This window comes from Gymnodraco acuticeps, unplaced genomic scaffold (assembly GCF_902827175.1).
Source record: "Gymnodraco acuticeps unplaced genomic scaffold, fGymAcu1.1, whole genome shotgun sequence".
In the NCBI taxonomy this organism is placed as follows: Eukaryota; Metazoa; Chordata; class Actinopteri; order Perciformes; family Bathydraconidae; genus Gymnodraco; species Gymnodraco acuticeps.
The window spans coordinates 736218-763540 of NW_022991259.1; the positions used below are offsets into that span (position 1 = coordinate 736218).

A 27323-nucleotide genomic window follows, 5' to 3' on the forward strand; every position below is an offset into this window, starting at 1 on the left:
TAAAACCCTCAAAATGTCCCTCATAATCATCCTTTGAAAGTCAAGACCCAGATATATGTTGTCCATTTTAATAGGTTATGTAGATCTCTTAATTTTTAGGTAATGTTGGCAGGTGAACAGGTTGGAGAATAGTAACACAAAATCACTACATCAGATTTTGGTTTAAAGTTGTATTTACCACTTTGGTACATCTTCCAATCTCAGTGACAGAACTATTAAAGTAAATTATTGAGGGTTAGAAAAAAAGTCTGTAATGAATTCAATACAACAGCTTTATGCTACAACTAATAATTCTACAAAATATAAAACATATCTAAAAGGAAAATATTAATAAATCAGCGGTTAAACTGTCAATTCAGGTTACTTTTTCCATTTCCAGTTAATGGTTTGACATTTAAACTCTTGCATCATTAATACAATGCTTTTAATATGTTTTTGTATAATTATTAATGTAGGCCACATTATTTTTCTTAGTTGTGATTTAATTTTTTAATTTACATTTCTGTTCTGTAAGATAATTTCTTGGTTTGGATAACATTTCACTATTCAAGTTAATCAGCTGAGTGAGGATGTTGCTGATTAATGTGCTAATGATGCACACATAGGCCTTGGCCCCAATCTCCTACGTCATATGTCAGACGATAATCAGAGGGGATTCTCATAGTGGACCACATGATTATTGGATAACTGTTTCGCATTCAAATCTACATGATGTGTTCTTCAAATGCTGTAATGGCCTACTTTTCAGACAAGGCTTTTATGTGTAGATGTTACGCTTATCTTGACAACAAGTTTTATGCAACCTAATCTGTATCCTTTTTTTAAACAGATTTCAACTTTAACACTTGGAGTAAATGGATTTTATCAAGCTCTAAAATAAACTGTAATTATGTTGTCAGTTTTGATGTAATAGCTGCCATGTTCGCCCCTGATTCTTTCTTGAAATGTTTCACAGTAGCTTAAATCTGGTGGTAGCTTTTGCGCGCCCAACTGATGGAGACAAGCTGTTTGTCTACCTGACACAGGTCAGCCTGTTCTCCACATTGTGTTTTGCTGCACAACATTAATCAGAGAGCACAGCAGCATCTGCTGCAACACTTTCAATAACCCATAGACTCTCTGTAACCAATTAGCTGAAGATAATCAAAACATATTTGAATTCAATTATTTAATAGTATGCTTAAGTGATCAACATTTCTTGAACACTACATTAAAACATCTTAAAGTTAATGTTCAGAAAATATACATCAGCATCCTGCTTATTGATTTAAAGATTACATTGCAAGAAAATAAATCAGTAATTCTCAGAGGAAAGAGCGGTAATTATCAAGCTTTCATATCGGACTTATAACCGTGCCACAAAAATATTCAACCATATGCTTTTTTCTTTGCAGCTTTGCTACTCCAGAGAGAAAATGCCCACTGAATCAAACCATATAAACAGCTGGTAACCGGCAGCACCATCATATGTTAGCAGTCAGTATTGCATAATAACATAGCCTGTGCAAGAATAAGTTACATTAGTGCCACAGTGTGATTAACTGTACAGATAAAAGGACAGGGACAAAGAGGATTTGGTGAGTTACCTCCCAAGGGGCTCAATTGACACAAAAACAGAAATTAAATATATGTTTTTCATATTTTAAGTACAGAATATCTTTTTCTGTCAGTTGTTTTTGTCCAAAAATCTGTCTAAGAGCTCTTTGACCCAGACTGAACGCCTCATTAAGAGGACTTCACACAGTAAACACATCTCTATTCTTTACATATTTTAATAAATTAAAGAGATCTCATTATTCTGCTCTTCTTTCTGCTGAACATGCATGACTTCTCCCAGTTGCCTGATGAGTTTTGTCACTGTCTCCACGTCCTGGTTGGCCCTTTCCAGCAGCTCATAGCGGAGACTGGAGATGTCCTGTTTGATTTCTTTCAGCTCACCTGTGGGACATGTTTTGTAATTTAGTGATCGACAAAAAAAAAAAAATGTATCCAGAAAGCCTGTAGAACTCACCTTCATTAATTTCGTCATTTTCTTTATCTCGCTGTGCTTTTACTATGTATCTTTTCACGAGGCGATTCATTATACTCTGCAATTAAGAATTGAGTAAGCAATGATTGTTCCTTAAAAAAGGAGTATAAATAAAGCAAGAACAGCTGACAACTTGTTTCAGTGAGCATTTTAGATGTGAATTACTTAAATACATTACTAACATTGCATTATTGATGTTTACATCTCTAAGTGTAAGACTGTACAGTTCAGTTATTCACAGGATAATCAGAAGTAGGAAATGAAAAGTGTTTTACTTGGTGACGGGTTGGACAAAGCGATGCATCCACACTCAGATCTGACTGCTGCCTCAACTAAGAATAAAAACAAAAAAGAAGAAGCACTGTCAACACTTGAACCATGCCTTTAAGTTACACTTTTAAAGCAGCAATCTATAAATGCGACACAAGAGGGCTCTGCAGAGCTGTTTTAAAGAATATAGGTCAACTTTAAAGGGACACTCTTATGCTAATTTGAAGGGTTTCCTAATTGTGTGCCTCTAATGTGACGTGTTCAAATGTTCACAAACGTCTTTATTTTTCTAATTCTGCCTTTGCTGCATTTAGAAAACCTATTTTCACCCTCTGTCTGAAACCAGAGCCCAGTCTGCTCTGATTACTAAGCTGACAGGGTCTCTTGTAATTTGTCAACTGATTAGAGATGTCCAGCACCTTAGCCTATCACATACAATGTGTTTGAACGCTAGCCAATAGACATGTTATGTAGTGATGTCACTATGTCACTGGAAGTAAACAAAGGAGTCCAATTGAGGCGTTTCAGGCAGGTGGGGAGTGTGTCGGAGTGAACTTTGGGATTGTAGCCTTTGCAGACCATTAACATGCACAAAAACCTATATAACACACTACAGGAAAGGCCAGACAGTAAAAAGTGTCTCTAGCCATTCATTTACATTCAACAAAATGTATTTGGTCATTCTGTTGCATGCAATATTATTATTACCTTATTAAGCTCCATCTCATCATTTGAATTTCCTTTGCCTTTAGGTCCATCCCAAAGAAGTTCCCTTATCCCAAGCAAGAGGGAAAGGACAGACTTGGGGCTGGGTACGAGGTTGAAGGGCACGGACAGGGTGCCGCCGTGCTCAAAGTACGAGAACCACAGCTTAGCTCTGGCAAACTTCCACTCAACATCAGAATCATCCTGCACCAGAGAAGAAGAGGTAGGAGCCAGTTTAAACATTTAATGAGCAACAAAAATGTGCAATTTGATTTTCTTCGTGTTAATGGAAAGCATTGAAACCATTACGTATACAAAACTATACGGAATATGGCACAAATTAGTAAATCTTAACATTTATTGACATTTCTGTCAAAATGCTCAATATCACTAGATACTTTATGGATGGTTATGACTTACCTCAATTTCTTGGAAGGAGCTGTTGAACATGGCAATGAGCATATTCAGCAACACAATCACCATGATGATGTTGTACACCCCATACAGAACATAGCCAATATTCTCAATGAATTTATGGTCGATGTTGATGACCACTGATTTTACTTCTGACAAGCCAAAGATGGCCCAAAATAGCGTTTTAAAACTCTCTTCGAGCCTAGGAAAGAATAGAAATGGGAAGTTTAGTGCAACGGGATGGTCCTAAATCATATCAATTCAACACAGATTTAATCTCATGGCACAAATGATGTGAAATATCAACGTTTTCAAGGCTTTTTCAGGCAATTGCATTACTGTCTATAGTTGATACTTACGTTGTGAAGGCATCATTGTATTTGGCCCCGAGGTAGTACGAGTACAGATTGAACATTCCCACCATGAAAGCCAGAAAGACTGTTATGAAGATCACCATGAACTTAAAGAGGTCTTTAACTGTTCTTCCTAAAGAGATCTGTAAAGGCCCAAAGCTCTCGTTGGCAGGTAGGATGTATGCAATGCGAGAGAAACTCAGCACAACTGCAATTGCATAGAGGCCTTCAGAGATAAGCTGTGGGTCCGATGGCATCCAGTTGATACGAGCTGAAAATAAACATGCCATATACTTTCACTCCATTTAGATTGTTGTTCCTGTGTATACTCATAGGGTTAAGATTTAGCCTGGGTTTGTTGATACTGGAAATCGCGCAATCATGACTGATGTTAATTAACACATCTTAGTGGAAAAAGCATTTTTCAAATGATTTTCCCTGTCCTATGTCTCAAAATTGGTGGAGAAAACTAAAACGTTAGATATCCACCTATCAGATCAACACCTTAATTAAATAAATATATATAAATATGGAGTAAGAACAAATGCAACCTACATTTTAAGTCTGAATCAGTAAATCCTCTTTAATACAATATTTCCTGTAGTGCTATTTATACATTTAGATTGTGCTGGTGTTGGAGATATTGGCCGTAGAGATGTTTGCCTTCTCTCATATAATTGAACTCGATGGTACTCGGCTGTGGTGTTTAAAGCAATAGAAAAATACATTGTAAAACTCAAGAGCAATGTTTCTCATCAGAAATAATTACCTGGTTACACAAGATATAATCCACAGAGGAACAATTTTCTTACAACTGCATCATTGTGGAAAAGGGAAATGTGCGTCAATAGCCTCATGCTCACTCATTGGCGGGTGTAGCTTAGTAGAAAGACAATAGTTCCCATGTGAAACTGCTCACAACAATAATAATAATAATAATAATACATTTGATTTATAGCATACTTTAAAAACAACGTCATCTCAAGGTGCTTCACAAAGCTATAAGGAGAAAATAATAAAACAAATAAAATCAAAAGATATCTAACAAGGTCTGTGAATCATCTTGCGTAACCTGGTCAGGATTTCTGGAAGGAGACATTTCTGTTGAAGCAAGCCAAGTGCTATTCAATGTCATTATTAGACGTCTGACATCTTTACAACTTTCTCCAAAAATTGTCAACTCACATAAAAAAAATGTAGTTAATAAATAGCACTACAGGGATACAATATGTTGTGAACAAACTGTCCTTTTAAAGTTGGAATCACCCAATACACTTTATGTCCAATTCAGCAAATATCTCCTGCCCATGCTTCGTGTTCGTACACAGCCTTGGCTCGGTTAATGGATTAATTAATTTTTTTAACCAAACAAGCCAATGCTTTTCCAGCCTGGACAGGAGAAAAGCACTGGAAGCGAGAAGGATGGTAAATCTCACACATGTTAACATTCTAAAAGAGCACTGACAGAGGACTGTATTTGTTTGGGTGTTGAGTTCATATACACAACTTCCTGCAGAACCCTAACCCTCCACTTTATAGGTTAGTTGCACATGTATCGGAAAACTAATTATTAACTACTTATTTTATAGGAATTATTTGGATACTTACCCAGCTGGAAATACTGTATCTCAAATGGCAAGGTCATGTTGGACAGGTCAGTGTAGTGCTTGTCAACATAACACTGGGCAGAATATGCATGCCAGAAAGCCATTAATCTGGCAATGAAAGATGTCATAAAAATGGCCAAGATACTAAAGTCAAGAAGATTCCAGGGCTCTGAGATGTATTCCCTGATGTCCTGCGACCAAATATCTTTACATTCTTTCCAGATCTTTCCTGTAAGAGAGAGAAAAAAAACATGTTTAATCGCACTGTTTCTGTCTCAAATGAACATAAATCAAGGATATAATGAATTGAGTTGTGAGTTAAATCACAAAGGGTTTAGTGATGCTGTATGCTGTTATAAAGTGTGTGATAAGGCTCCAAAGTCTCGTCTGCAGAGATTAGTGAAAGAGTCACCTTGCCTTGTGCCTTTGGAAAGTCAGTACCAGAATAATTCATGTCGACCATCTGGTAAGAATACATAATTGTCTTATCGGCGATTTAGATGTTTGGGGATTTATTACCCTATAATGACAGAATCCATGACCTGCATGTATAGCAGAATTATGGTGTTGTAGACATTTGTAAGAGCGATGGGAGAATACACAAAACAAAAATATATAAACTAATGTCACTGAATTTTTTTTGGCAGATAGTTCTTTTAAACATGAATGTGGAAGGGATATGGTGTGGGGCACGGGGAGTGTGTTTTCACTTATGACCTATGACCCAGGATATGATGAGAATCTCCATCCAGGTGAAGGGGGTGGTCTTCATACGAAACAGTTGAGAGGGGTGATCGTGGGTGGTCATGTTGGGCAGCAGTGATGTTCCCCCAAAGCGGTCTGCTGCGTTCAGGACCAGCAGGCAAAGAAATATCATAAAGGAGGCTGCATGGGCCACGAACTTCAGGAAAGGTCCACGCATGAGTTTCCCTAACTGACACAAGTCAGGGAATGGAAAACAGAAAAAAAGTGTCCCAATTGAATTGCAAGTGTTATCTGTACAGCCTCTGGCAAAATATAAACCTAATCAAGAACAAAACATCAAACTGTTATTCAACTAAATAAAATGTGTTAAAGATACCTGTTTCAAATGTAATCATGCTATTAAAAGGTCTGTATCGGTTGTTTTCACTAACAATCTAGTATTTCAAAAGGGGGAAACTGCACCCACCAATAGGCCAGAAGATGTATGTCCAACATTATGGCTACGATTTGTGTTAAGTTCCACTTTTAGTTGCATTAGGTTGAATGGAGGATAATAACATTCTGAACCTCATATGCATGCCCCTTCTAACCCATGACAAGGATGCTGATCATCGTTGATAACGGCCATTTATTGGCTGATATCATTCAAAGCGAAATTTTGAATCTGCAATAATAATGCCACTCCACAGAAAAACGTATACTGTTTCTGTGGCTGATGCGTTAGCAACATTGGACTAATAAAACAGCCAACAGTCATGGAGCAATATTACAGTAATGTAAAACAATGATTACAGAATAAGAACTTTTAAGTTAAAACTAAGTATGAATTTTTGGAACTGACCTTACTTGATGGTGCTATCCAATACAAAAAGGACAGGATTGGCAGTCCAAACGCTACACCAAGAACCAGAAGGATTTTAACTGCTGTGGTCTGCTGACGTAATCCGGACAAGTTCTCGTACCAGATAGAGAGGAGTTGCTGTTGGCAGTTTGGATGTGCCACAAACTGCCCCGTTGGTGGCATTTGTGTTTGTGTGTGAGAGAAAGGGAGAGTAATTGAGAAGGATTATTTAGGGACAGCAGACTCCATAAAACCAACAAGATCAAATGTAAAACATGTGCATCAGTTACAAAACAAAAAATGTGAGTGCTTTTCTCACATGCTTACCTTTTTAACTTCATACTTTATTGCAAGTTTTAACCTGATTAGGTTTTGTCTGCCCAAGGTCTCTGGGCTTGGACATGATTCAGTGTCCCCGTTTAAGATGGCCTTCACTTCCTCTGTGTTTCGACACAAATCCAGCAGTCCCACCACAAAATCTTTACACTGCATGGATAGCTTCTTGTAATCATTCTATAACGGACAGAGGAAACATTTATAGCACTTTTATGAATGGCATAAAAACAAACTATAAAACATAAATTCCTTTCATGACTGCAGCATGCAATCTTTTAAAGAGGCCTTATTATGCTTTTGGGGGTTTTCCCTTTCCTATAGTGTCTTATGTAGGTTTTTGTGCATGCAAATGGTCTACAAAGGCTAAAATCCAAAGATCTCTGCAGTGCGAGTTTCTCTCCTTTGGACTCCTTTGTTAACTTTAGTGACATAGTGACATCACTATGTTACACTCACGTTTCTATTGTCTAGCTAGCGCTCCAACACATTGTACGTGATAGCATAAGTGGCGGGACATATCTAAGCGGTTGACCAATCACAACAGAGCCAGCCAGCTAACCAATCAGAGCAGACTGGACTCTGGTTTCAGACAGAGGGTGAAAAGAGCTATGCAATATGAGGATGTAAGAAGAATGTAAACATGTCACAGTAGATGCACAAAATACAAACACAAACCGGAAAATGTGCATAATAGGGCCCCTTTAATCGGCACGAAGCTGCTCTCCCTGATATGTTATTAAATATTTTACCTTAAACTCCTTCTCAATATTGGATAGAACTTCAAGCTCATTGCCCATCTCCAAAGCCGCCATCACCGGGTCTTCATTGGAGAGGGACAGATAAGCAGGACTGGCCAGACATTTATATGCATTGATGCGTGATTGTGAATGTCTGAATGAGTCGTGCCTCTGATGCTCGCTGCAGGTCCTACACTGGCAGAAGTAGTCATGGGGGCGTTCTACACGGGATCCCTTCATAAGAAGTATATGCACAATTTCATACTCGTGGCACTGGGAAGCCAGTATGATGGGGGTGATGTCATGAGAGAAACGTGTGCCATCCTCATCATAGGCGAAGAAGTCATCATGTGGGTCCACCTGGCTGGGACTGTTGGTCAGCCTCTGTCCGTCTGCAAAGGCCTCATGGCCCAGTAAAGCTTCCACTATACGGATGTAGCCTTTACTGATGGCTAACAGTAGAGCATCTCCAATTCGAGCCAGGTCTTTCCTCCTTAACAGGAGCTTAGTGACTTCAAAATGCTCATTTGCAACTGCTAGCTGCAATGCATTCTGGCCCATGTAGTTCACACAGTTGATGTTGAGCTCTGGCTGCTCCTCTAACATCCGCCTCACTTCAGGAATGTTTCCATATTCTGCAGCATCTAAGAAAAGCTCCTCTGCCATGGAAAGGCAGAAGGAGGACTCCGCACGATACAGGTAACCAGCTCCCCGTAATACCTGCTTCCGGGGTTTGTGCACAACATGCTGCATCGTCATGGCTCTCTGATCATTGCTCCGCCTGAACACAGGTAAACAAATGGCTCAATACCTTATCTGTGTACATTCATTAATGTATGCCTAACATTCTACCATTTCCTCCCTTAATACAAATCACACATATTTTTGATGTGTAAGATTTTACTATTATTAATGAGTCTTCTGTTTTTTGTAAATAGCCTTAAGGTAAATCTATTTGACCAAAAATGTCCTTGGGACTGAGACAGCACGGAGCTAAATGGATGGACAGCCGGTCTCAGCTGAGCTATAACTCACACTACACGTGTGACATCTCCCACAGATCCATCATCTGCTCTCCTTCATCTCATGGCCTCGCACTGTCCATCTACTCACCCTCTGCCAGAGAGTTGATTACATCTATTTGGCATTTCCGGAATATTATACAATAATGTCACCAATGTGGATCGTCAGTGATAAACTTGTAATATGTTCAAGTATGATGTTTACTTCATTCATAGCGATATAACCACACCACATTATTAAAGTGACCATCACTTACACTAATTGTATTTTGTGTCTTGGTCCAATTAGTAAATGTACTTTACATTCACTAAATGCATTTGAATAATGTGATTATCTCCAAAGCTAATTGCTTTAACAAAGATAATGATAGATGAGGACAACTTCCCTTCATTCAATCATAATTAGTGTTAATAAGATCTTACATAACTGAGCAATTTGATGAGTGCATGCCATTTATACATAATTGGTTGTTATACAGACAAATTACTTATATTTGGCATCTATATCAGCTGAGGCAGAATAAAATAAAGTGGTGTCAGGCTGTTCAGCCAGAGAAGGTGTGGAAATCACAACGAAAATTGATTGATAGGATATTTCAAAATAACACGTCTGCTGTAGTCGTGTTATCCTTTAAAATGGTACAAGCAGCTGCTCAATGTGCATTTACCTGCCTGAGTTTCTGAGAATCCCTTGTTTATTTGTGCTGCTGCTCTTCCTCATCATGACAGGCAACTGGGTGATAAGGGAGATGGAAAACAAACAAAATGCACAAACTTTAGTGATACAATTTCAAATATATGAGATTATTCTGCATTGCTGGCTGAGATGTGTGTTTTGCATAATGATATCATCACTAAACATTTGTAGAAACTGAAAAAAAAAAAAGATTTCTTGTCATGTCTACTTCCTCATGCAGAGAAGCCAGAGGACATCAGTGACAAGGACATGCACATAAGGAGATTTAAAGAATGATATACTGCAGGATGAGATCACTGTCTCACTCTGTTTGTCCTTATAGGAATATCATGGGCCTGAAGCTTTACCTTAGAAGCCTAAACAAACTCCAACATGTCTCAATTGATTTTTGGAAATAAAGCACGAAATGTCAGTGTGCATCTAATATGCGTCACATGAATATCAAATAAAAACTCTAACAGGATGATTTACTCACCTCACAGGAGACTTATGCGCCAAATGCCTTCAGTTTCACTTCATCAAGACATTACAACCCGAAACTACGACCAAAAGTGTCCATCTGCTCCTGCATCCCCGGCTCCTGTCTGCCTCTTGACCACCTGTCCGACTGACTGCGTCCCACCTTGGGTCTTTCTGCTGACCGTGTTGCCTCTGCACGCCCAGTGGGCGGTTTTCTAGCTTTACTGTGCTTTCTACTACAGGATATTAGCAAATGTGGGAACTGTGCTGAATATTATATAAACTGTTTAATTTCCTTGATTTTCCATAAATGTTCCCGTTAAGCCGTCTAAACCAAGATATTAAAGCACTTTGTCAAACTAATAGAGGATTTTGGAACAGCAGAAATCCACTGACCTAACGGGCAGTGCCATAATTTGAGGATGAAGTGAAGAGACTATCAATGTGCCGGCTGCAGGCGAGACCACTCCTAATACTCTGGTGTTGGTCCCCTCTGACAATGGATTATTTTTTCAAGCAGTAGGCTACGTGGCTTATGTCTATAGGTCAGCATAAACAATCTGTAAAAAAGCTTTCCTAGCTCCTCTTAATTCATTGTGCTATTAAATGTAAAAACAACACATCCTTAGCCTATAGGCTAGGCATTTTCTCCAAGCAAATAGTGCTATGCAAAAACAATTATGATAAATAAATATGTGACATTTCGTAAATAAGCATGTAGCTAGAACATATGAAATATGGCTGAAAAACGTTCAGATTTTATTTCATTATAGGCCTATATTTAGGCTTTATATGTTTATTTTTTACAGTAACGTATGTTACTGAATTTTAATGCCAATTTAGCCTGAATATAAGAGGGCAGAGAACAGTTTTTGTCAAATTAGGTCGATAAGGAGCTGAAAACAATGATGGGATGTTCCAATGTAGCTTTGTTGTTATATTTAGCTCTGTTCTCATACTTGCTGTTGTTGATATGTACATTTTACGATACTTCCAGGTGTACCTGAATGCAACCAACAGCCCTCTGCTGGCCATGGCGGGTAAATACCCTCCACTCTCCCCGTTGTCAAGGAACTGCGTCCTCGGTTGCTATCATGGAGGGACTGTACACACAGACAGACACTATACAAGTGACAGCTAAGCCGAATTATTTCTGAGTTTTTTTTTAAACGACCATTCACGAAAAGTTAGTGCAATGTGGGGTCGAACATTTCCTCTGCATGTTTATCTTCGCCCTGAAAATGGTTGAAGGAGTTTGAACGGAGTACTGCTGACGTTATCTAAACAAGACCCAAGAAGCCAAGTTAGCAGCTAGCAGCTAACCTGCATGTCTGTCAGGCGTCAACAAGCTGCAGCAGCCTCGGAGGATGCAAGTTGTTCAGGGCAACTTCTTCTACCACTCGTATCCTTTAAAGTTTTAACATTAAGTTATTTACGCTGCAGAGTTATTTTAGAAATGTGTTTTACTTGTCTACCTTAGATAAACCTGTGTAAATGTAAAGACGCTAAGTAAAAGTAGCAACAGCTTCACGTTAACACGTTTTAAAATAAAAGTCCTGCATTCAAAATGTAACTTTATTTAGTATAACATTAATAAAGAGTACCAAAAGTAAACAGCATGCAGAATAGTTAATTTAAGAGGTGATGCAGGTCCATATAGATATATTGATGAATTCATGTGATACTTTTATGTTGCAGCTGTACAATATTAGGTTTTATCTTTTACTATAGGCCTATAGGTTAAAGAAAACGGTATAATATCATCACCATTTATTCGATGTTTAATGTTGTATTAATAATTTAAACCAACTCAAATAAATGTAGTCGATTAAAACGTGTTATATTTCATGATACAGTCAGCTAATTCTCTCAAACTGAAGGTTACATCAGGTAAGACATGTTTCAAACGTCCCCCCTTAACTTTGCAGTTCCAGAAATTCGAGGTTGGGAGGCCTCGAAGATGAGAGACAACTCTTGGTTGAAGAGCAGAAGTTATGCAGATCCAGATCTCGCAAGTTCTCCACAGAAACCAACCGACGAAGGAAGTCAGTTTATTGTATACTATGCATTTCTGTTTTAATTTGATGTCCTCTCAGGTCAAACTTGTGTATGCATTCTGCAACCCAGACCTGCCCAAGCAGACACTTTTGGAATGGCCTAGAGTGCACCCCCTGGACAGCTTATGGTTCTGTTCTGGGCTAAGCACCTTTGCAGGATGGATGGGGTTGACAGGCTTTTGCAGTCTAGACCTGGAAATAGATCTATGGGCACAGCGGGTAACTGTGGGCCATAGCAGTGACTGCAGCGTCCCCCCTCTGACAGCTAAACCTGCTAAACTGAGCACCGCGTGAGGCTAAAATCCCTAACAGATATTAATAACTTTCTAAATGTGTGCTTCCATAACAGAAGCTAAAAGTGAATGTTGCTGTCTTTAAACTAGGAGCTTGCAATAGTGGGTTAATGCAAGGAGAGCTGTAGGTGGAGGTCGGATTTATTGTGTAATATTCAGGTGATCATAATGCCTTTACATAATTACAGTGCCGTTAAAGAGCTTAACACATGTCTGTACAAGAACAAAATGACCCACATATTATATGTGTTCAATTTAAAGGAGGGACATATGAATCGGTCTAAACAAACTAACTCTTTAAAAAATACATTAACTTGTTTTTGTCTTAACTTTTAAAAAACAATTTAAATATGCACTGAGCGAACTTTTACAGACTTTCGGATGAATACAGTATTAAATATCATATATTGTCTAACAACTATAGCATGCTGATGCTGGGAACCTAAATAATACCTTACTGCTTCAATACAATCGTTAGCCCTGTGGATCTCTGTTTATCAGTTCGCCTGGTTGCCTTTTCCCTGTCCATTTGTGTAATTGTTCTTTTGCACGGTTATGCTTTCAGACTCTCTCTTCTCCACTCAGCACTCGTATGTTTGGTGTAATTAATGTTTCCAAAATAGAGACAACACACAATAGACAAAGTTAAGGGTGGAAATGACAGATAGTAATATTTATTTATTAAAATGTTCTATAGTATAATATTGTTACCATGCATTATTTTGGCCACAATCATCTATATAGTTAACATGTGATATTCTGACAGCTCCATTTTAAAGCCAATATTTGCTCGCCCAATTTCATTCCAGTTTAACCAGGAGGAATATCATAGAGTTATGCATATTTTAAATTATAAGGACACGTTTTTTTACAGCGCACACTCATGCCTTATTAGTATCACATTAAATTCCACATTGTTCATAATGTAGGGGTTTCCACTTTAAAGAACTAATAAGATGCATTCAAAAAATGTATTATATAATACATAAAGCATAATAAAGAGTATGTTTACTTTTATAGAACATTTAATATGTCAACTAAAAGCTTTTTTTTAATTCTCGCTCTCTTAAAATGTCCACTTCCTGTTGACATGGACCTCCAAACATTTGTACCTACTGAGAGAAAAATAAAATGCTGACCTCAGTTGACCCTGTTGATGTTTTTGATTGTCTTGCTCTGTAAACCCAGTAGTGAGTGATAGCTTTCATTTATTAATGACTGTCGAACAGACTCAGGTTTCTGTGTCCAAAACATGGCCAGATTACATTTAATAACTTAAAATACACCTCGTCTTCATGCTCCACTCTTTGTCACGGCTCAGGGCTCTGGAGGACAGACGGAAGCAGCGGGACGCGCAGGAGCAACGGCTGATCGAGAACATCCTGAAGCAACGCAGACAGCGAGTGCAGGACGCAACTGAGCGCTTCCAAAGAGCCCATTTACCTCCCTCACAGAGACGCAGACAATGTTAGTGATGGGTCTTACAGATATATCTTAGAATAGAGGAATAACAGCCTTGATGCATGCTTTTGTAATGTTTTCCATTTTGTGATGTTTAAGCTTTCAGACGAAATATCCCGAATATTGAAGATGCACTCAATGAAATCCAAGGCGTGTTGAGTTCATACACCCGGCAGTCCTCTTTCCTGTCCAGCAACTCTAACATTAGCAGGTAAAAAAGTTAGATTCATAATTATATAAATCTAATTTGTCCTACATGTCAATAGCCCAGACACTGCTGTGGGATTTAAACTTCATACTGTGAAATTATGGCGACATTTTACTTGTAATGTACTTGTGGTGTAGTCCTTTTTTAACGGCTTGAATATAATGTATTAATGTTGTTTTGTTTCTCTTCAAGAAGCTGCTCTCCCTCCCCGAAGCCCCCCACAGTGTTTAAATCCTCCCACCGCAAAGCCCTCTCTGCTGTGGAGGCCTACACTAAACTGCTTCAGGAGCAGAGCATGACTTGCTTCAAGGACAGCCCACAAACTGAGAAGTCACCAGAGAAGCAGCAAGATCTCAGTCCTCAGGTATGTTACTTACTATTTGACTGTGGAGGAAACACATACATCTTGGCTGGCATCTTACAGAATAAGTGTAAGTCACCCTTGGTTATTATAAGACAATCCAATTTGTATTACCCCAAAAAAAAAGTGGTTATTTTTGTTAAGATACTGTAACACACAAACACACAAACACCCACTAATACTGTATTTCAATGGGCTGACCATTGAGAAGTAATTATTTGTGATATAACCCATTTTATAACCACACTGCAATTTATGAATGTTTATTATTGACCATTTGATTGACTACCATTTTGGGCAACACAAAGGCCTTTTCTATCTCACAATACGACCCCTAGGGGGCAGCAGTGTCCCTGTTCTGCACCAGGAACACCACAGTTTGCTGCTGCCTTCAGCACCCTCTGGTGAAATGTTAAAATAGTTGTTCTATTTGTGACAGAGGTTCACAATTTGCTTTTGTTAAATAGTATCTGCTTTCATTATAAAGAGGCAACACAGGGCTGATGTTTGTTAGAGTGGGACTTGAATGTATATGCAGAAAGTAGTATCTATGTTTTAAAAGATTACAGATATTTGCACCAAACCTTGTTCATAGTGCACATTTGACATCAGACACCTGCCCTTAAATGAGCGTTTGTAAGTATATCACAATCTGAACCCGTCGGTTTATTCGACAGGTTTACAAGTCTTTCCATTTAGATATGTTCACTGTTTGACACAAACAATGTATAAACACAGTAACTACAGCCCAACACATGTACAGACTCCAACATAATCACTTTCAATCGCTTTTCTGTTTCGAATGATATAATTATTGCACTTTAAATCATGTGGCACAGTTTAGGTGTAAAAGGAACATTCCCTTTATTTTCACAGACATGGGAGGAATATAAAAGACAAACATAGGATTTAATAAAGTGTTTATCCTCTTTGAAAAACAACATCTGAACGAAAGTAAACCTGCAAAACCTTTCTGTGAGATGATTCAAAATTAGAACAGTGGATACAAATGTGTACCTTAGCCTTGACAGTGCCTATTAAGATGTACATTAGCTCTATCATGGAAACACAAACAGCTTTTACTAGATTGTGAAATGTAAAATGTAAATAATTTCATATCTAATCTCTCTTCTACCTCTTTTTTGCTTCCATATTCCAGGACAGCCAACTCTCTGATAGCGCTAATTCTGACAGCATTTCCAGTAAGGATAGTTTGGAGAATGAAGACCCCAACCACAGCACAAAATATTCCTATCCGTCTTTCTTCCTTGAATCAGAGAAAACCCATCCAGACCAAAACAAACAAAATGATTTGTTACCAAATTCTGACCCAACGTCATTCTCAAAAACGATGCATCTTGGTGATCTTCATCAATATCAGCAAAAACAAGATGATGGCTCTGGAGGGCCTGATAATAAGATGCACTTTTCTAGAACTTCATGGGGGTTCACATCTGACGAGCGAACATCAAAAACGGAGTCTGCTCGGCACAACTCTAACTTATTAACTCTTTGTGAAATGATTAGTGCCGACCCAGAGCACTTTAAGGGAGACTCCTCTCAAAACAGTCCCAGTGACAACATCATCCTTACAAAGAGAGACGCTCCTGGCAACACGGCACTTGATACTTCCTGTCCAAAACAAGAGGCCCTGTTGGATCTCAGGCAGAAGGAAGTCCATGATGACAGACACTTCAAACATCCATCAGCTACAGAAATGATTGTGCCTGCCAAAAGTGGCAACAGCAAAGACTCTTTGTGTGGGGCTCTCCCAAAGCCCAATATGTACTTAAACGATAGCACAACAGATAATGCCTTGCAAGAAGAGATACTTCAGCAAACAGGAAAAGAACGCCAAAATCATTCTTCCCAGAAACAGTCTAGTGCTTCCATAAACAACCTCAATAAGGTTTTAAACCAAGAGCCCAAAACTCAGAAGCTCATGAATGCAGCATCGATGCAACACGCATGCTTGTCCAACATTCAATCAGACATGAAGTGCCTTAAATGTCCTGAAGTGGAAGCACACAAATGGCCTGTTTCAGTGAGGACATCTGGTTCAGTATGTGGAGTCAGATTCATTAAAGGAATCCTTAAAAAGCAGTCTAAGTATATGTCAGGAGATCCAGCGTGTGCATTAGGCTCCGGTCATGTGATGTTTACAAAACAAGTAGCTTTAGCGATCAGAGATAGTGTTGAATTGACCAGGTCAAAAACTAAAGATGAAGAGGGCAACAACGGTGTCAAAAAGAAGCTTCGTTGGTTTGATGAGGTGCATGTGGACACACAGGACAAAGAGAGGCACATAATGAAACAGATGAAAGGCAAATCAAATCTTCGTCCGTCATATAACAACTCCGAGGACCACCAGCTAAGCCTCAGCTCAGTCTCAGGGGCTTCCAAGCCTGGACCCGGGATGACCCCTGCAGCCTCCACTAGTTATCACTTTACAAAACAAGCGTGGGCAGATGTTGGGGTTCAAGTCAGCTTGGCCCAGGAACGAGCGGAGGAGGTCAAGGCGCCGCGGAGCAGCACTAGGACCGGTGGCTCCAAGGTCCCTCGGAGAGAGCGCTCCTCCAGGGCCGGAGCGGGTCCTGTTTCCTCTCGAGCCAGAAAGGGCACCGTCATACGACCTCAATCTGCCACCGAGGTGAGTCAGATTGCCAAAACCCAAGGGAAGATCATGATGCCCCGCCCACCTCCTAGGATGGAATCAGTGGAAGAAAAGTCGTTGTGCCTCGCTAAGACTCCATATGGCATGGATCAGGCTGGTGTCAACTGTAAACAAGCTGTAGAGCAGGCCCAGGACAACTCGGAAGGCTTTCTCTCCCCTCACACACATAGTGTTATTAGAGCAGAAAGCACTGTTGCGTACACACCGATGCCCCCCTCGTATACCTACCCCGTCTCAAAGGGCAACACGAAGGGCCCGATGAACTCAGCTCCCCAGGAGGCGCAGGGCTGCAGCAGGAGAAGAGGGATGGTGTACAATGAGAAAGGCCTGTGTTTAGATTGCACTCCCACAGATGAGGAGATCTCACAGCTCTGGCACGGTGTCCGCACGGCCTTAGCCACCAAGGAAGGTAATGTGTATTTTAGCTGACAGCCTCACAAGCAGCTTAGGCTAGGTGTGTATGTCTACAGAGATGTGTCATTTATTAACATGCACTTTCCCCTCAACTTTAACACAACAGTGATTAATTGAATCACTCTTTTTTATCTGCAACCAATCTCCTTCACATATAAAAGGAACAGTGGATTCACTGCATGATGTTTGTGTCACTGCCAATTTGTTACAGACTCCCAATAAATCCTCTTTTACTAGAAAGCTATTTCTCATGGCTGCATCATCGGCCGGGTCTGCTTTGCCACTCTTTATGTGCTACAATTAATGAAAAAGATCCTTATAATAACAGACATACTGTTCTATTTGCGTCATCGCATGTTTTGCTATTAAAGTCACTAAAGTCGTACTAACCTTTCCAGAGAAAAGGAAGCCAGTAATACCGGAAAAGTGGACTTAGTCGACCCTAAAAGCTTCCTGCCTCACAATGGCCTGTTGTCTGCGTCCTGCCAGTGCCAATCTGACCCATGTTACTATCAGAGTTATCAGAAGTACGGGGCTTCTTTATTACCTCGTCTACTGCTGAGATCAGACATTGGATCAGAGCCAGATTTGCCCAATAAATAAGCATGCTTTTAAGAATGTACTTATAACGTGTTCAGTGTTTCCCATGCATTGATTTATTTGTGGCGGGCCGCCACAATTAAATATCGTCCGCCACAAATGGTTCTCATAAAAAAGAAAATAATAATAATTTAAAAAATGTTGGTGGTCTAATCGGATAGTGAGGTGGGCTGATGATCGGAAGGTTGCGAGTTCAAATCCCGCCTGGAACACCACTACTAGTGTGCCCTAGAGTAAGGCACTTAGCCCTCAGTTACTGCAGGGAGAACGTCCCTGTAATTGGTCATTGTAAGTCGCTTTGGAATGAGGCGTCTGCTAAATGCCTAAATTGTAAATTGTATTTTTGGGAGAATAAACCCCACAGATCCTCAACTCCGGTGTGTCTCACTCATTAACAACGCAACACAGAGCAACAAGAACGTTGTCTACGATAGCCATGAACTCACATGTATTTTCTTATTTGGGGGGGGGTGGATGCGTGGGCCACCCGAATAGGTTAAGAGGCATTTGGCTTTTCTTGCCGGGGGGGGTGCAGGGAAACACCGCGTGTTAACTTCATTTTAGCCTCTCTCTAGATCCCTGTGCTAGTGGTCAAAATGTGCCGCTGAACAGATCCACATCGTGCTGCAAAATGTTTTCAGTTCAGCTTGCAATATCACTTTTGACACGTGAAACGAAAGCTCTAACGAAACAGAGAACAACAGTTGCAGTGCTGTGTTATGAAGTGATATCTTTTCTTGCATATTAAGGAAAAATGCTGCACACATGAGTTGTTTTTCACAAGCTTAAATAGAGCTGTGCAATATATCGATATTATATCCGTAATGTGATATACAAGTTATTATTTCCTGGTTTTAATGGCTGCATTACAATAAAGTGGTGTCTTTATCTAATTTTATAAATATGATTGTGAAACCACCGATTGCCAACCCTATAAATGTTGTTGCATAGATATTGGGGTTAGGATGAAAGCCTATCTTTTGTGGTTTCACTCATACTATTTAGTTATGTACCCTCTTTAGAGAACCCCAGAGCCTGGGCTCACAACATACCAATTAACATCAGTTGTGTTGACGTATTTATGTTACTGCTATTTAAATGATTAAAGCAAATACGTCTACTTTCAGAAAAAAACAAGCTCCGAAAACAGGCGTTGGACAGTGGGCGAGGTGTGAGGAAGCCCTGCGTGGAGCCAAGCAGAGCGCCTCCTGGCTCAGGGAACAGAAGGCTTCCTCAGGTACATGCATGCAGCTGCCCTGTGGGGAGGAAGGGAGAGAATCATTGCTAAAGATCAGTTAAAGGGTGTGTTTGAACTTGTTAAATCACTCATGCAGTCCCTTTCATGCTGTCCTTTGCTGTTGGTAAAACTGACACGATTCATGCTTCTCGAGACGAGTCTTTCTGGATGAACTTGAGTCGTCAGCGTTTTACAAATAATAAGCGTTGATGCATAATGTTTTTGTTTACAACTTGCTCTACCTGTTTTGGAGTGTATTCACATCACCTTGAGGGCTTGCTTTGTAATATAGGCTACTTAACTTTACTTAAAGTTCATCTGAGACTTATATTTGCTTTGTTTGTTTGTTGCAGCCAACAAAGGGGACCACAGAGCCTCTCAGACCATTTTCCTTCACTAATAACCTGGGCTTTGCAGAAGAAGGTACTTTGTCCTTTGGAGACGTTTTTATGAGTGTTCAATCTCACTTTTCAATTTCTATAATCAGCAGTATTACAAAAACCTTCGGTAATATGCATTTCTCCTGCATGTGTAAATGTATAACCCAAAGTTTCCAAATGTACTAGTATTTGTAAGCCAAATTAAAAGTCTAAAACTCATTTTTCGGGTACAAAAAGAACACCAGACTTCTAGAAAGACAGCTGCACTTTTCACATAAATGCATTAAAAAAGAGAATAAGTGTGATTTCATGCCAGCAGTGTGACTTTGACTCTTCTCTCAGGTTTGTTGAGTGCAGCCCAGTTACACCTGGCACACGCTGGACAACTTCTGGCAGAAACAGATCTCGTGGCTGCCATGGAAACAGCCCAAACACAGAGGCCTGGCACAGTGCAGCAGCACAGCCAACAGCAGCGACCAAACAACATTTCTCTGGAGGAGCAGAAAATCCTCCTCTCTCTGGACAGACTCAACCACCAGCTGTACTGTAAGCACTTCAAAAAGGCTGTTCGTGTTAGAGCAGATGTTGTTCACTACACATGATTGTGATCTGGGTAATTCTATTCAGTAATAACCCTCCTGTGTGTTTCTGTGTGTAGGTGTGCGGGAGCAAATTGGTGGTAATGCTGGCACGCGTGGCCTCGTACTTCTTGATGCTCCCCCTGTGAGTGTGAATTACTCAACGCATAATTCGTCAAACATGTTAGTGCGCTAACCTTCTTCTACTGTTTTCAGACGAGGGAAGGGAAACTCACAACCCATCACAAGAATCGCTCATCCTCAGCAAACAACCGCTCTCGAAACCAGAAGAAACTCTGACTGACAGCATGCGTGATCCACGGTGGTCTACCCTCCCTTCTGTGCATTATATACATGCCCTGTCATACTGCCAGACTTTATTACTCTGTTCAATACGTTTAGTCTGTTTAAAACTCAATATATGTATAACTGTAACTGCTTGAGTATTCTAAATCTAGGGAATGCAAAGGACCGTATCAGAGAAACTAGACTAAACGTAACTATTAAGTTAGAGAGATGCATTTAGATTTTAATTTTTCCATCGTCCTTCGACAAAAACTTGTGGATAAAACATATATATTTATTGAGCAGCATACTATAAGCAATGGATTATTTTTCTTTACTAATCAAAAGAAATCCCTTCATATAATTGACACATGGCCAAAGTTGACCTCAAAATAGTCCTTGTACAAGATTAGATTTTATTGTCAAAGCTATTTCATTCTGTATTTACTTGATATAGTAAAACTATAACTTTCTGTGCCTGACAGTGAATGAAATAAAGCTTCTTGTCAACCTACTGATAAACTGACTGGGTGCAGTGTGTTCAGCAACTTCAGCAGTGTGAGTATTTCATCAGTGACACACAAGGCAGTTCGTAAATAGAACTGGGAACCGGAAACGGTTTATAGAGAGCAGTGTCGCAACGCTGAAGGTGTGTTTGTCTTTCTTTGATGGCTGCAGAAAGGACGATTATATCTTGTGCAGTAGACTCAACCTACTGGCTAAACAAGGTGAGCCAGAGGCCTTCCAGCTTTTTTGTTGAAGTTGACTCTACCCTGAACTCTTGCTTTAGGTCCTATTTCATTAAATAGCGTCCTTGAATAAGAGAAAAGCCTGTAGATCATATTTGTATTACGTATTAGTCGCTGGCTACTGCAATCAAACGGTTATTAATTAAATGTGTTTCTATCTGGCAAACAAAGACTAGGGGAAAAAAGCTCTAGGGATTATTGATGTGAGTTCAGTTGCCCCTCTTTCCCGGGCATGTCTGGTTTTGCCGTTCAGTCAACCTGCTGGGACTTGCTCCAAAAGGTGGAGGAAGCCCAATAGCTAATTTAAAGAGTCCTTATCCCATCAGTGATGACATTGTTGTGGTTTAACTACAGGTTTCTTCTGTTTCATATGCATACATTCTTGAGCATTTCTACAAGGAGATGTAAACAGTCATGTGAATGTGCTGCCATATACTGTAGAGTCATGCTTCATCTTACACAAAATACTAGGAACAGACACAAAGAGAGATATATGCTCCACTTTGGTGTATGGTGATGCCTGCAGCAGCAGAGGGAGTCCTTTTGAGGAGCTGTGTGCAGAAAGATTCCCTAGTAAAAAAGGACAAAAGAACTGTGGTTATTTGAGGAGGGACTCTTGCGGCATTTCTAAGCCAGTGGGTATTAGGTGATGAAAACAGAGAGAGGAAAACACTGACACTTCATTTAGACATGTCAGTCCTGATATTTAAGTGTCACTAAAACCAAAATGTGCCCAGTAGAAGCAACCAGGCCTTGTGTCCTCCTTTCTTATCACCGGAGCCCCTCAAGGCTGCGTGCTCAGCCCTCTCCTATACCCCCTGCTCACACAAAACTGCGTGTCAACACACAGCTCCAACACCATCGTAAAGTTTGCCAATGACACAACGGTTATCGGCCTGATCACCGAAGGTGACGAGACGGACCACAGAGAGGAGGTCAGAACCCTGATATCTTGGTGCCAGGATAACAACCTCCATCTCAACGTCAGCAAAACCAAGGAGCTGATTGTGGATTACAGGAATGGGACTATTTTGTGGGGAGAGTCAGCAGCTTCAGGTTCCTCGGTGTCCACATCACTGAGGACCTGCCATGGACTCCTCATACAATTACCATCAGCAAAACAGCTCAACACGGCTCTTCTTCCTCCGCAGGCTGAGGAGGTTCAACATGGACCCCAGGATACTCTGCAACTTCTACAGGTGCACCATAGAGAGTATCCTGACTGGCTGCATCACGGTCTGGATACGGCAGCTGCACCGCCCTCAATCGTAAGGCTTTACAGAGGGTGGTGAAAACTGCACAGAACATCACCAGGATGGAGCTGCCATCCATGGAGGACCTTTACTCCCAGCCCTCAGGATTACAAAAGACCCTCATCACCCCAGCCACAAACTGTTCTGTCTGCTGCCGTCTGGCAGGCGCTACCGCAGCATCCGGACTAAAACCACCAGACTCAGGGACAGTTTCATCCCACAGGCCATAATACTATTAAACACCTGAACTCTGTTAAGTGCCTCCATAAAGCATTCATCTGTTTGTATCTTGCAATTGATTTATCAAATAGTTATCACTGTAATAAACAGTATTTTTGTATTTTACATTATGTTCTTGTTTATATCATATTCTATTTGCATATAGACTCCTGCATTTACTTGGTCTCTTATAACATTCTCTGCATTATTTGGCTTATTGTATTTTTAAATGTTCCTGACATATATATAGTTTACTATATTATAAATAAAGTATAATGTTTTACTTTGAATCCTTGAATCCATCAATTGCATTTCAGAATGATATACTATATTCATATAAAAGAACAATATCAAATTAGAACACGTTTTTGCATCTGTTAGTGAATACCAAAAGTGACCATCACTCCGAATACTTTGCTGCAGGTTTTCTGTGAAATCTGTTCCCATGATGTTTAGAGTTATTATACCATAGAAAGGCGGGCCTAATGCCATTTAAGCCTTAACCAGCACAACACCCAGAAACTCAACAAGACCGAAAAATAAGGGGAGACATTTCTACAGATGCAAGTTCAGGCTTGTTCTTTTGTCTGTTCTGAAGCTTAATCTCATGTTTTTTACAGTCCATTTAACATGCAATGCATGACTGTCTGGTCTGGCCCAGTTTCTGTAAAACCAAATTATAATTGCACGCTTGTAAAAAATGCAAACGGACTTGATAATAGGTTACAGCCTTTTCAACTGGTGTGTTCAATTGTACTTACACATTAAACCTTATACATATTACACATTCTAACAGGTTTTACAAAGAGATGAGAAAGTATAGAAAAAAATAATATTTTATGTATAAAATTGAAAAATAAAAAACTATTCTCCAGGATTTATTTCCACTGTGGTGCTGACAATCACTATTGTGATTGTACTTAAATAATGAAATTCCAAGGAAAGGTGTAGACAAAGTGTGTCTGGATATGGAATGTGAGTGTGAAGGTTATTATCAGTGTTCCGCTTATGTTTCTTATTTCCTTTTGCTTTTGCTAGTACTTTCCTTTGCGTTGGCAACACAGATTCATTCCAATAAAGCAAATTGAAATTGTGGGAGACGGGCAGGGAACAAGGCTGCTTGTTTTGATGTGTTATCTTATATATTGTATTTTCCGATTAAAGACTGTAGGGGGCACTCAAGCCCCCATCTGCCCAGCTGTCTGTAGCAACACCGTGCGTCACTATATCCCATAATAACAGCAGACCAACGCGTTTTTAACAGGGAGGACTTTCCCATCCGCCATAACTTTCATAACATTAATTGGAATTGAGTAAAAAAAAAGGTTCTGCTGATATCTCGCAACATCCAACCAAACAACTGTCAGGGTGAGAGACATGAAGAGACCAAAAAGTGACCAAACTGCGTGGTGGGTGGTCCCCTCCCCTCGGGCTGCCGGGACACTGCAGTCCATCTCTTTAATGTGTCTGAGTGCATTACAATGATGTGAAAATGACCACTTTCACTCAAACAATGGACATCTCTTGACTGGCAGCATGTGTGCACAGAAGTTATCATTCATACATGAAAATATGTGAGGCTTGTATAAATATTAATAAGTCATAGACTTAAAAAGTGAGGTGTGGAGATTTATGAATGCGCCTTGAGTGGAGATATTAAGAATAAAAGGAGGTATATCAATTAATAAAATACATTTATATGTATTTATGCAGGACTGAATAATTATGTGAAGCATGGTGAAAGTGCATGCTGATATGTTCATCACTTTTATATTGCTCATCTTAAATGTTTGGAATCAAATCAAATATAATAACTTCAATTAATAACAATGTATGGACAAATACAACTTGAGACCTGCATCCGAGCATGTGAGTCAAAGCTCTTTAATCTGTTCCTCGAGGCTTTACAGTGTCTGCGGGTATTTAATAGGGCTTCATAATCATTCATTCAGTGGATGTATGGGAAAAAGAGTTGAAACAGAGCCTCTGTATCCAAAGAGAGTGGATCTTGACAAAATGATTTCTCAATGGAAGAGGGGCCTCATTAGCATAACAATTGTGGGAACTGCATGGATCTACTTTTCATGAGCACTGTAAAAAAAAAGAGAAAAATAGTAGGCTAACACTGTGTACACTGATGGGAGAGAGAGTGGTTTTCAATTATTGTTAAAATCATTGAGTTGTGAAAATGTTTCGTCATCATCCAAAGCCATAATAAACGATAACATAATTTATATTTTAACAACAAAGAGCCTTAAGTTATACACTATGGCCTTTTCTAAATATAAGAACACAAAACACATTTTGAAAAGTAGTGAAAATGTAAAAAAAAATAAAAAAATCTTGTAAGCATTTTAAACAAGCCCTCAAATCACTAAAGGTAAATAATCCTGTACAAATGAAATACTGTTGAAGCAATGTTTATACCTATTTGGAATGGCAGAGTTCTGTTGATGTAAAAGTTAGGTAAAGTGTAGGTTAAGTATATCAGTACAAATTATGAAACGTGCATGTTTTTTTGTTTTTTACAGTATTTACTTAGCACTCTGGCACAGTCATAATTCAATGTTTTCCCAAATGGGTTCCAGTTGGCACCAGCAGGGGGGCCTTATTGAATTCAACAGGTTGCCAAAAATAAAAACTTACAAATACCCGATTATGAAATTAATGTGTACTATATTAGGTAATCCATTATTCAATAAAACAATAACAAAAGTCACCATGTGGATACTGTCAAATCCTGAGAAATTGAAGTAAGAGGATTTTCACATTAAAAGTTGTGACATTAATAGCATAACATTTATTTTTGGTTTATATCATTTAAAGCTCGTGTTTTGTTGTAAATGAAGGTAAATGTTTTGCATACATGTGGAGGCCCTTGGTCCCACTCGGGCCCCTGGGCTACACTGACTGTACCTTTAAAGACTCTCGTCCCAATTAAAGCCAAGCCCCGCCTCCGGAGGAGACGTCCCATGAGTCATAAAGTTTGATGTCCTGCCCAAAGTTTAGACCCGACTGGAGCAAAAGTTTTTTCTAGAAAGTGAGCTGCGGAGATTTGTTGTACGAACTATGAATCTTTCCTGTAAGAATATACACAGCCAACAGCTTCAACTTGGCTGAACAAGAAGGACCTATCAAGCCAAGCGTTTGTTGCCTTTTTCGTCTTTTGTGGCTGCGTCTGCTTTTTTCTTTTTTTTTTGGAAAAGTTGGGCCGGGACGACAACACAGATTCCAGTGTGGAGTAGATATGCGCTTTGTTACATTCACAAGTATGCCAGCAAGAAACAACAGGAAAGCGCTGTCTTTCACTGCAGATTTCGACAGCTAACACACTTTGGAAGAAAATAAACCACCCGACTGTTAAACTTTAGAATGACTCGGGGTAACTTTTTCTGAGTGTCGTCGATATTTCCTGCTGTGTTAAAGAAAAAAAAAAGTTTGGGATTGGCTCAAACTTGTTTTTTGTGAGTTTCTCAACGCGACTTTTTCGGACACATAAAGTTTGCCGACTGCTTTGGGAGAATGGATCCGAGCCAGCACAACCCTCCTGCCGGACACCAGATCGTCCATGTAAGGGGCGACTCTGAGACCGACCTGGAGGCTCTCTTTAACGCTGTGATGAACCCAAAAAACACTATCGTGCCCCCGTGTGTGCCCATGAGGATGAGGAAACTGCCAGACTCCTTCTTCAAACCCCCTGAACCAAAGTCCCATTCCAGACAAGTAAGCCCGCCCTGTCTCCTCTGCCCCTTCCCAGAAATTACGCTAGAGCCAGGCCCAGTCTGTGGGGGCCCTCGGTGCGTGACTGGAAGCCTACAGCCAGTTAAAGTTACTTTATCCTACTGTGAAGTCGTTTCGTTTGTAGACTTTGACAACTGTGCATGGAGAATCTATTCAAAGTGCACATCTTACATTGTAGGATATAACTGCATTTGTATATATTTAATTGTTATTTGCACTTAAAACGTAAATGTACCCCACATTCTTTTACATGTTTTTTGCAGTTCATTGAGCTTGACATGTTTCAACAAGTTGGAACTAGCTCGGAAAAAAATCACTGCAGGGAAAAGGCCTTAGGGGCCTGTGCGTAAAAGTTAAACACTAACCAAAGTATTCGCAAATCTATTTGTTTTTCTTCAGTGGTTGTCCATATTAGTGAAAAGATCTGCTGAAATAATTGTATTACACTTCAATTGAGTTGTCAGATTGGCTGGACCTTCACAGTGCAAGTGAACTTGCACATAAGTGTAACTGTTTGGTTTAGATTCCTTTGTATATTTACAGAAGGGTAGCACTTATATTGACACAATCTCATGGTGTCTTCAAAAACAGAGAATTGTCATCAAGATGATGAGCCATTTAGAACATATGCGATTGTT

The 27323-nt window shown here is 39.7% G+C and overlaps 3 protein-coding genes across 7 annotated transcripts in view; 2 read left to right on the forward strand and 1 right to left on the reverse strand.

Moving 5' to 3' along the window:
- Positions 1-1153: 1153 nt before the first annotated feature.
- On the reverse strand, positions 1154-10652 carry trpc6b (transient receptor potential cation channel, subfamily C, member 6b). Of its 3 annotated transcripts, none has more exons than XM_034239801.1 (13): positions 10192-10652; positions 9692-9752; positions 8010-8778; positions 7252-7437; positions 6925-7089; positions 6096-6312; positions 5380-5607; positions 3778-4042; positions 3425-3620; positions 3008-3208; positions 2305-2361; positions 2012-2087; positions 1154-1938 (listed from the first exon to the last, which is right to left on the reverse strand). In XM_034239801.1, exons 3-13 carry the CDS (start codon positions 8754-8756, stop codon positions 1772-1774), a joined length of 2505 nt encoding a protein of 834 aa, XP_034095692.1. In that variant the 5' UTR covers positions 8757-8778; positions 9692-9752; positions 10192-10652; the 3' UTR covers positions 1154-1771. The 3 variants fall into 3 exon arrangements, with proteins under 3 accessions (XP_034095692.1, XP_034095691.1, XP_034095693.1); XM_034239800.1 differs by having other exon boundaries at positions 9688-9752; XM_034239802.1 differs by lacking the exon at positions 2012-2087 and having other exon boundaries at positions 9688-9752.
- Positions 10653-11248: 596 nt separating this feature from the next.
- Positions 11249-21226, forward strand: cep126 (centrosomal protein 126). 2 transcript variants are annotated; one of them, XM_034239778.1, is made up of 11 exons: positions 11249-11577; positions 12104-12220; positions 13847-13992; positions 14086-14197; positions 14387-14558; positions 15715-17638; positions 19371-19480; positions 19834-19903; positions 20203-20406; positions 20519-20583; positions 20655-21226. In XM_034239778.1, exons 1-11 carry the CDS (start codon positions 11543-11545, stop codon positions 20736-20738), a joined length of 3039 nt encoding a protein of 1012 aa, XP_034095669.1. In that variant the 5' UTR covers positions 11249-11542; the 3' UTR covers positions 20739-21226. The 2 variants fall into 2 exon arrangements, with proteins under 2 accessions (XP_034095669.1, XP_034095668.1); XM_034239777.1 differs by having other exon boundaries at positions 14390-14558.
- Positions 21227-25940: 4714 nt separating this feature from the next.
- Positions 25941-27323, forward strand: part of yap1 (Yes1 associated transcriptional regulator) — a 29037-nt gene continuing 27654 nt past the window's right edge. Inside the window, exon 1 of one of the 2 annotated variants that reach the window (XM_034239797.1) lies at positions 25941-26667. In XM_034239797.1, the coding sequence (XP_034095688.1) occupies positions 26467-26667 (201 nt within the window). In that variant the 5' untranslated portion in view covers positions 25941-26466. The remainder of the gene's footprint in view (positions 26668-27323) is intronic. The other variant, XM_034239796.1, reaches the window with a different exon arrangement.